This window comes from Astatotilapia calliptera, chromosome 19 (genome assembly GCF_900246225.1).
Source record: "Astatotilapia calliptera chromosome 19, fAstCal1.2, whole genome shotgun sequence".
NCBI classification, from domain to species: Eukaryota; Metazoa; Chordata; class Actinopteri; order Cichliformes; family Cichlidae; genus Astatotilapia; species Astatotilapia calliptera.
This window is the reverse complement of record NC_039320.1, coordinates 9,972,316-9,982,058: the sequence shown is the minus strand read 5'-3', so window position 1 is coordinate 9,982,058 and position 9,743 is coordinate 9,972,316. Positions and strand designations below refer to the sequence as shown.

Sequence of the window (9,743 nt, the reverse complement as noted above, 5' to 3'; positions counted from 1 at the left end):
CGTGTTGTTTGTTTTGCCTCGACTTATTTTTGGAGTCCTATCAGTTTAGGTTGAGCACCAATAAATAGATAATGGTGCTCCAGTGGGCTTAAGTGGTAGTTCTTACTGAGGGCAGAGCTGCACGGGTTTTCTTTAATATAAAATACAGAAATGTATTTTAACATGTGAGCTGCTTCATCTATGCACAGCCTTTTGACCTTTGCAGTTCTGCCTCAAGAAATGTTTACCTGAAACTCAAGGCTGCACACTCAACTCCACAAGGCCTGCTGTATTTGCAGTAGCAGTAATAAGTTGGAAAGCAGATTTTTTTTTTCTCCTCCCCAAATCCATAACAGCCATAAAACATCAGATTTTGCAGGATGCTGAGTGGGAAGCCAGCCATTGAAGTATGAAGCTGAAGTAGCTTCCCTAACAATTGCACCTCTCCCAGTCCTCTGATGATACCTTTTCATACTCTGATGAAAGTGCTAGGCTGTAATATATTGCAATGGGGCGCTTCGTCATTGTTACTCTCCCAGATCCACATTAGCGCTCTAATCTGGAACATAAAAAAAATACAAAACAAAAGTCTGTCACTGATTATAGGGCTGTAACCACACAGAATGAAACCCTCTCTCAGGTATTGTGTGCCCTTAGATAGTTGTGAGTCTATTTTTAACCTCTATTTCTCCTGGAAAAAAGAAAGATGGTTATTAGAAGAGGTATCATATTCTGTGTATAAAGCTGTCTATACCACTGAAATCCAACATGAGTCAGGCCGCATTGGCTGGATCCCTGAGGCCAGCTCTGAGGAGCCGGTGATAAGATTGACTTAAAAAAAAAAAAAGCCCTTCTCTGACCCATCACCCTCCATCAGGAAGATGAGCCTTCTTTCCCTCAAGCGCGGCTTTGAGGATGCCACAGAAATTAATTTGTGCCAGTATCCATTAACAATTACCGTGCTCACACAGTCGGGGAGCCTTCACCTGGCCGCAAAGTTCAAGGACAATGTTGCTGTTTAGTGAACATAAATGTTGTTGATTGCAATATAGCCCATCATTAGAGGATCCGAGCACTAATTATGATAAATATGCATCCGTGATTTCTGCTGATTAAAATGCCTCCAGGACTCCAGCATCAGTGAACGGGTTAATGTGCTGTGGTTTGACGCAGGAATGGTTAATAGGAGGACAGGCAGCAGGTGGGGAGTCATGCAGACTGATGAGGAGCAGCAGCAGCAGCAGCAGAAGAAGCAGAGGAGCCGCTGTGTGCTGACAGTTGGGGCTGAGCCGGGGAGAAACGAGCAGCGACGGGCGCTCCTAGTTCGTCCCTGCAGCGGGCACCATCGTGGTCATCTCAGGATACGCACGGCTGTTTTCCTGTTTTTCCTTTTTCGAAGAACCCCCGAGCTTTTCAGGCATGCTTTCTCCTTCTGTCTTCGTGGGTAAGCGGGACGCCGGTGAATAACACTTCCCTTCAGCGGCTGGATAAATGACTTGAGAAACTCTCGTCGAAGTGAGCGGACAGAGAAAGCGGTTGTACGGGAGATGAATGTTACCGGGAAACAGCAACCTGAGCTGATCGAGCGACCCGCCAGCCTCCCGGTTCCAACTTCGGCAAGTAAACCCTTTCAGTCATTCCCTGTGAATGACTGAAATCTAACAGCAGTTTGCAGTTTCCGTGTTAGGGCACTCCGAAAGAGCACTCGGGCAGTTCGTCCGCTCATGTGGAAGGCAGCTCCAAGCTTCCTTTAAAATTATACTATTTATGCTTCTTTGCTTTTAACTGCTTGACGCTGCACAGGCTCGCGTTCAGGTGTCAATCGTTTCCAAAGCGTCATGAATAGCTGTACAGTTCGGCATACATCTAGAAAACTATCGCTCTCTTACTTAAAAAACAAACAAACGTTCAACTTTTCTAGATGGCGTTTTGCTGGTCATATAACGATAAATGATCTATTAGGCATGAGCTGCTGGTATCCAAGTGCTACAGGTTTAAGAACAATATCTATGGAAACATGGCTATTTTATGTATTATTTATTGTTGCATTAGCCGAATCCAGCAAAAGACTATACTAATGTCTTATTGCTGTTTATTACATTATTTGAACAGTGTAATTGAACAAACGAACGCGTAATCATTACATTGGCTAATTCCTAAATTAAGTCTGGTACGTAGTTTCTTCTCTATGATGAAACGGCGCGTTTGGTTAAATGATTATCCGGTATGATTTGATAGGTTGTAGCATTTATGTTGCAGGTGCACTAAGCAGCTTAGCTCTTATAGCTTGATATTATTTTTCACATTTAATTTAACTCTTTACAGTAACAATAATAAAAAACAAACAAACCAGTGTTCACGATTTGAGATGACAACAAAATAAGTTTAAATAAGTGACTGCTAATTGTTTCCGTTATAGCGCTCTCGAACCCCAGTTGTAATACAGCTATTATTATTATTATTATTGTTATAATTATTATTATTATTATTATCACCATCTTTTGTCGTGAGTTCACCGAGCTTCCTTCAGGGCTTCATATTTAGCAGGATATCATGTTTAGGCTACTTTAGCAAGAAAACAGATGACCTGACCTTTTACCAGACTTTCATATTCTGTGAGTCAGCTCTGTAAAGAAAAGTCCATCATAGGCTGCAGGACATATTACTTAACCAAGCACTGTCTTCAGAAATAGGGTTAAAATTATATATCACCACTTGCATCCACAGTTGATTTTTCATATGTGTCAGTAAGCATGTTTCCATGGATACCTTGCTGTAAAGTTTTAAGTTCTTGGTTCATTTAAAAGGACAGCTTCTGGCACATCTTTACCTACATTTGTCCTTTTGTCGCCTTCGCTGGGCGTCCAGCACCTTTAATTCAATTGAAGCCACTGCCTTGCTTTCACAAAGCCATTAAATACTGGATATCTGAGCCTCTGGGGACACACAAGTCTTGAGCTTAACTCTATTTAGAGTGCGTTCAGTTTCCACACACTTCCACTCTCCATTTACCACTGAGTAATGGCTAAGATTATACAGTAAGCACAAGTAAACAGTTGCAAATTGCAAGAGAATCTCCCATTCCACAACTCGTGTTTATGACAGTGCAATGTAAAGTTTCAGGCTGGTAAGCATGGACTTAATTGTGCCTGGAATTAACAAAATGTAGTTTGGCATGTCCTTCAGCAGTTTCAAATATCAGGGTAATCTGGCTTGAATTAATGCTAAAATGTGTTAATTATAGATGCTTTATTATATGCAGTTAGGCTGCTTGGAAGATTCCAGAGACGGATTCGAGTTTGCATCCAAAGTGCTTTACCATATTTCCCGTTTTTACTCCCCCCTCCCCAATTTATGTCATATATATTTGGATTATGTTGTTTTAAGGGGGTTTTTACTCAATCTTCCATCAAAGGGAATGTTAAACATGAAACCGCAATCATAAAATTTGGGTTTTTCAAACACGGAGATGCCCTGAATCTATCTGGGTGATTGGCAATCACTGATAAATTAGATGAAAGTGCTGGGAAGGCACACCTCTCCTATTTTTTCCCTTTGTTATTCCCATAGCACGCTGGGTGCATATCAACAAATATTTGATGCCCCCTAATGATGAAGCATCTGAGACGTGATTACTGTGAAGACTTGCGTAAACCAGGGTGTAGCAAAAGTAAGGAATAATTCAGGTTTGTATTGAATTGCCTGAAGGTGTTTGAAGAGTCAGTGGATACAGTAAACTGAGTCCTCCTGTCCAAATACAAGCAGCTCTCTGCCTACAGTGTGTGTGTGTGTGCATTAGTTTTGCCATGTTTGAATTGTATGTCACGGTATATTAGTGCTGTGATTGGCAGGCAGGGTGTTTTCCTGCCTCTGCACGCTGGGAGAGACTCCATCCCCGACTTAGTTCAAGCAGTATATTTGTGTGGTGAACACTTGAAAAATGTAACTCTTCCTACATAATTCTCTGCCTTTGCCTGGATTCTGGACTGTGTTTCAGCAGCTTATTGATGAACCCATCACTAAGATGTGCCAAAATTCATAATTACTGGATAGTTTTTGTGCCGTTTTGACTTCATAACAAATGAACTGTGGTCAGAAAGTTTAGCGAAAATCTAGAAAAGTTCAAACCATTCCTGATTTAATTTTAATAGAGCCACAGAGTCTTAATCAGATTCGGTCCGTAAACTGATCCTAGGGGAATAAATTCATGATGCAGAATGCTTAAGTAAACAACGGTCATGCTCACCCTCGTGCTGTGCCAGTTTTCTGTTTTCCAAGTTTTGGGTTTTTCTAGTGAATCGTAATGTTTGGTTTATGGGTTGTAGCCATATGTCCATGTATCAATTACCTTCCACTTATCCAAAGTTGAGTCACAGTGGAAATGAGCTAAGCACAGTAATCCAAAAAATCATTCTTCCTAGCACTTTCCAATTCTTCCTGGTAGACCTCAAGCCATTCCCCGACCAGCTGAAATCCAACCTCCTCAGTGTGTTCTGGGTCTACCCGGGATCCCCTCACTGATGGGCATGCTTGTAAAACCTTTTGAAGGGATGCACCTGCCCAGAAGGCATCTTAACCAGATGTCTGAAGCACTTCTTCATGTTGAAAAAAGGCAGTTGGAGCGGCTCGCTTCTGATATCAGCGTTTCTCACCCTACCGCTAAGCCCGACCCCAGCATTCTTACAGAAGAATCTCATCATGGCTCCTTGAGCTTGTGACCTCATTTACATTCATTCTGTTATTACGACTATAAGTGAGTAGTGGAACAGACTGGTAAAAATGAAAGCTTCACTTTTCAACTCAGCTCTCGACCTGCGTCTCCACCTCAAGAGCCTTGTATAATGTCTGCATTGTTGCTGATGCAGCACCAACCTGCCGTCCACCTGACGTTTCACCTTACCATGGCTTTATTTTTTAATCCATAGAGAACCATGACGTCAGTGTATGATGTTGGTGTAGCTATGTTTTGGATGTTGTTTCTGGAACTGGAAAATGAAGCCAAAGCACATCTGCCTTTGACCTGCAAGTCACAGAACTTTGACATCACAGCAACATGATTGGTCTGTTGCAGTGGTGGATCTGGAGTAACATTAACTGTGATCATGGAGGAAAACCATCAACGAGATATCTGATGCACTGAAATGTCTCGATGACGTTTTTCTTTTTCACAAGTACAGTATTGCAGTGACTGAATGAAGGGCATTCAAAACAATCCTCTGGATGTTTTCTGCCTTTTGCTCTGTTCTTGGTCGATAAAATGATCCCACACTGCTTCAAAAGGACAACTGTGTGTTTTTATGGTTTTACTGGATTGGCAATGTTTCTGAGATCATTTTTCACCAGCGTTCCCGGGGGTATTCCATGGTGGATCCAAATCTGATGTTGCTTTCATAATTAATTATGGCAAAATCCGTGAGATCACTGGCTGCAATGACAGAGACAGTTTTACAGATGGCCATAGACACTCACTGTTATACCTCTCTCCTGACCTCCTCCTGTCCATCCGCCAACAATCACAACCAAAAAATTAAGAAAAAAAAAGTTTGAGAACATTTCAGCAGATGGATCAACTAATGGACCAGATGCATCTCAAAGGCCCTGCGCCAGCTCTTTGTTGTTGTTTTTCCTGTTTCTTAAGGAATTGGCTTTAAGATACTGTTTGTCTGAGGTACTGTTGTTAGGCCTGCCACATCATTTTTTAACAACACAAGGTACACCATGCTGACAGATGCCAAATGTTTGGCTCTTTAGGATTCATCATGATGGTGCTAATGTACTACTTTTATGTGTTTCTAGTTGTTATGACTGGCATTTTTGGGGGAAATTCAACTAAAGAAATAAAAACAAATGTTTGGGTTTTTTGCCTAATTTTTTTTATTAGGTACTAAAATTGGCTTTGTCAGGTTGCCCCTTATAAGTAGAAACAGTATTGGTTCAGTAAGGTGCTTTTTGTGGCTGAATGATTCATAAGTCAGTGTTAAGTGGTTTAAAAAAAATAAAATTTCTCTGAAAATGTTCATGTACAGGGATGACATTGAAAATGAATGAAAAAGCAGGAAATGTGAAGAAAAATCCCCTGAAATATATTCAGAAAACCTGGAGACGGCTTTAACAACTTAGAGGAAAGTCTGGATTCTTGGAAGAAAAATATAAAGGAATTAAAAGAACTTTTGCACAGTAAAAGTTCTTTTAATTTTAAGAAGACAAGATGGCGCCTGTGTTTCGCTTTGCCGCTTGTACAGCTCGCTGGTATAGTTTTATACTGGCCGCTATTGTCACTTGCAATATTATTTTTACCGTCCTATGTTTTGATTTTGTCTCTGCCACCAATACTTATGATCGGGGCATGATGTTGTATATCAAAGATTCAATGGAGAGCTACTGTGACAGCTGGGACAGTTACAGGAAATTTTTCCCTCCACCCTTTGTGTGTTCCTCACCTGACTGCATGTTACCGTACATATCGGTGGGATTTAACACGAAGAAAAGAAGAAGTAGGGGAACCAGGGCCGGTGTCCAGGTGCGACTGAGAAGGTACCGAAGATTAGCTTCTTGGATGTGGGAAGAATCCCGGTGCCTACGACCAATTCATCTATTGTCACCTGGTGCCGACGCTACACTGCAGTTCCCAGCTCGGAGTCTATGGTCTGATGGCCCCATGTTCACTTGGCGTCCCTCCTTCGACCGCCGTTTTGATGGCAGAGGTGATATACCACTATGGATATTAGCTTCTGCTAGCCCTGAAGTCCCCGCCCGGCGTAACAGGTGTAGAGGTGCGCACAGGTGTTTATTTCGAGTGCCACTGCAGTCAGCTGTTGACTGCACCAACCAAAAGTCTTCAATCAGGTTTGCCCTGCTCAACACTCGCTCAATCACAAACAAATCGTTTATTTTAAACGATCTTTTTATAAAGGAATCTCTCAACTTCTTGTGTTTAACTGAGACGTGGCAACAAAACATGGATTATATACATCTGAAGGAAATTTGTTCTACTGGCTGCTCCGTCATCGGAACTCCACGTCTTTCGGGACGTGGCGGAGGTCTCGCTGTTGTGCACCAGGACAGATTCACATGCAGACTGATGAACTCGGATTCTTTTACCTCATTTGAACTTCAGATGATCAAGGTCGGCTCTTTGCACACCTTTTATTGTATTTTAATCTACCGACCTCCTGGCCCTGTCGGAGTCTTTTTAACTGAATTTAACGACCTCCTATCATCCATTATTAAATTAGAGAAGGTGGTAATGTTGGGAGATTTTAACTTTCATATTGATGATGCATCCTGTAATATGGCTGCTGACTTCATGACTATCACAGAGTCTTTTAATTTTATGCAGCATGTTTCTGGCCCTACACATGTAAAGGGTCACACATTGGACCTTGTTTTCTCCTTGGGTTTAAATATAAATGACATTTGTGTGGAAAATGTCCATGTGAGTGACCATAGCTGCATATATTTTAACTTGTCGTTTCATTTGGATCCCCCGGCTCCCAAAATAACGATTGAAAGGCGAATCATAAACCTGAACGCCGGCAAAAGGTTCTCTGCCATGTTTGACGCTTAAATGACTTACAATGATTTGGACTCTCTTGTCTCATCCTTTAATAACCAGTGTACCTCTATTTTAGACATAGTGGCACCTCTGAAAAAAAGTACTGTCCTACGTTTGAAATCTCATCCTTGGCTAAATGAAAACATTCGTAATTTCAGAAGATATTGTCGCAAGCTAGAACGTTTGTGGAAGGCTTCCAAACTTGAGGTTTATAAGTTACACCTTAAAGAATCTATCCTCTTGCTAAATGACATGTGGAAAAATGCCAGAACAGAGTATTTTTCACACCTCATAGCTTCAAAAAAGAAAGATCCTAAATTCTTGTTTAAAACAATTAAGAGTATTGTTTCTCCTGATGCTCCTTGTGCACCAGTTCACTCAACGTCCGACTGCAATGAGTTTATGAACTATTTCAGAAATAAGGTCATTGCAACCAGGTCTAATATCTCTCCATCATCTTCTCAATATCAAACTTTTAACTTGCTCTCCTCTGATACTTGGTCGTCTTTTACTCCTGTTACATTACAAGACATCAGAGGCCTGCTTTGTCATATAAAACAGACTTCAAGCCCCCTTGATGTCCTTCCATCTTCATTTTTCACTAGTGTGTTTGATTCAATTGGCCCCTGTATTGTGGAAATGATAAATACTTCTCTTCATATTGGCTCAGTCCCCAGCTTCTTTAAACAAGCTATCGTCGAGCCAATATTAAAGAAACCCCAGCTGGATCCATCTCTTCCTAACAGTTATAGGCCAATATCCAAATTGCCTTTTATATCGAAAATTTTAGAAAAAGTAGTACTAGAACAACTTAACTATTTCCTGGATAAAAATGCTGTTATGGACACTTTCCAGTCTGGTTTTCGTAAATTGCATTCCACTGAAACGGCCTTACTTAGAGTATCTAGTGATATCTTGATGGCAGCAGACTCTGGAGAATACACAGTGCTGGTCCTGCTGGATCTCAGCTCTGCTTTTGACACTGTAGATCACAGTATCATGATAAACAGACTCGAGAACTTGTTTGGGATTACTGGTGTTGTTTTAAAATGGTTTATATCATATCTGTCTGAGAGATCTTTTACTGTTTGCATGAATCATGTCACATCAGAATCAACAGTTTTGCCGTGTGGGGTACCTCAGAGATCTGTCCTGGGTCCAATTCTCTTTTTACTTTATGTATTTCCCCTAGGCCAAATTATTAAGCGCTATAAATATATCTCCTATCATCTCTATGCTGACGACATCCAACTATACTGTTCCTTCAAAATGTCTGAGTTTTATAAATTGTCTAATTTAAGTAATTGTCTGACAGAAATCAACAAATGGTTATATGACAATTTTCTCCAACTAAACTCTGATAAAACAGAAACTCTAATTATTGCTCCAGACCATATGGTCCCAGAAATTAGACAGCATATCAGCTTCTTAGACCCTTACGTAAAATCAAGCCTTAGAAATCTCGGTGTCTTATTTGACAGCTCGATGTCGCTCGAGCAGCATTCTAAGCAGCTAGTCCGAAACTGTTTTTATCATTTACGGAATATTTCTAAACTCAGACTAATGGTATCAAAGCTTGAACTTGAGATGATTATTCATGCTTTTATTTCTTCTCGTTTAGACTATTGTAATGGCCTTTTTACTTGTTTTAACAAATCAGCCTTAAATCGTCTTCAGACTGTGCAGAATGCTGCAGCACGTCTCTTAACAGGCACCAAGAGAAGATCGCATATCACTCCAGTCTTGGCCTCCCTTCACTGGTTGCCTGTAAATTTTAGGTTTCAGTTTAAAATTTTAGTTCTAACCTTTAGGGCCCTGCATGGTCAGGCTCCTCAATATTTATCTGACCTGCTGAAATCACATACATCTTCTCGGGCTTTAAGGTCATTAGATCAGAGACTGTTGGTGGTACCACGCACTCGTTTTAAAACTCGTGGTGATCGGGCCTTTCAGACTGTGGCACCACGGTTGTGGAATTCTCTCCCACTGTCTCTTCGCTGCACGGACTCCATTGATTGTTTTAAGAAACAGCTGAAGACATTTTTATTTAGAAAAGCATTTGATTAATTTCTTCTTATGCTGTTTTTATAGTTTTATTGTTTTACATTGTTTTATTTACTGTTATATTGTTTTATATTCCCATTTTCTGTGTTGTAAAGCACTTTGTGATTTTTATCTGTGAAAAGCGCTATATAAATAAATTTTACTT

At 40.7% G+C, this 9,743-nt stretch overlaps 1 protein-coding gene across 1 annotated transcript in view; it reads left to right on the top strand.

Annotated features, from left to right (window-relative positions):
* The first annotated feature begins 1,211 nt into the window (after window positions 1–1,211).
* The window catches only part of sntg2 (syntrophin, gamma 2), a 107,801-nt gene continuing 99,269 nt past the window's right edge, over window positions 1,212–9,743 (top strand). The window contains exon 1 of the mRNA XM_026151094.1: window positions 1,212–1,595. Within this exon, the coding sequence (XP_026006879.1) occupies window positions 1,527–1,595 (69 nt within the window). The 5' untranslated portion in view covers window positions 1,212–1,526. The remainder of the gene's footprint in view (window positions 1,596–9,743) is intronic.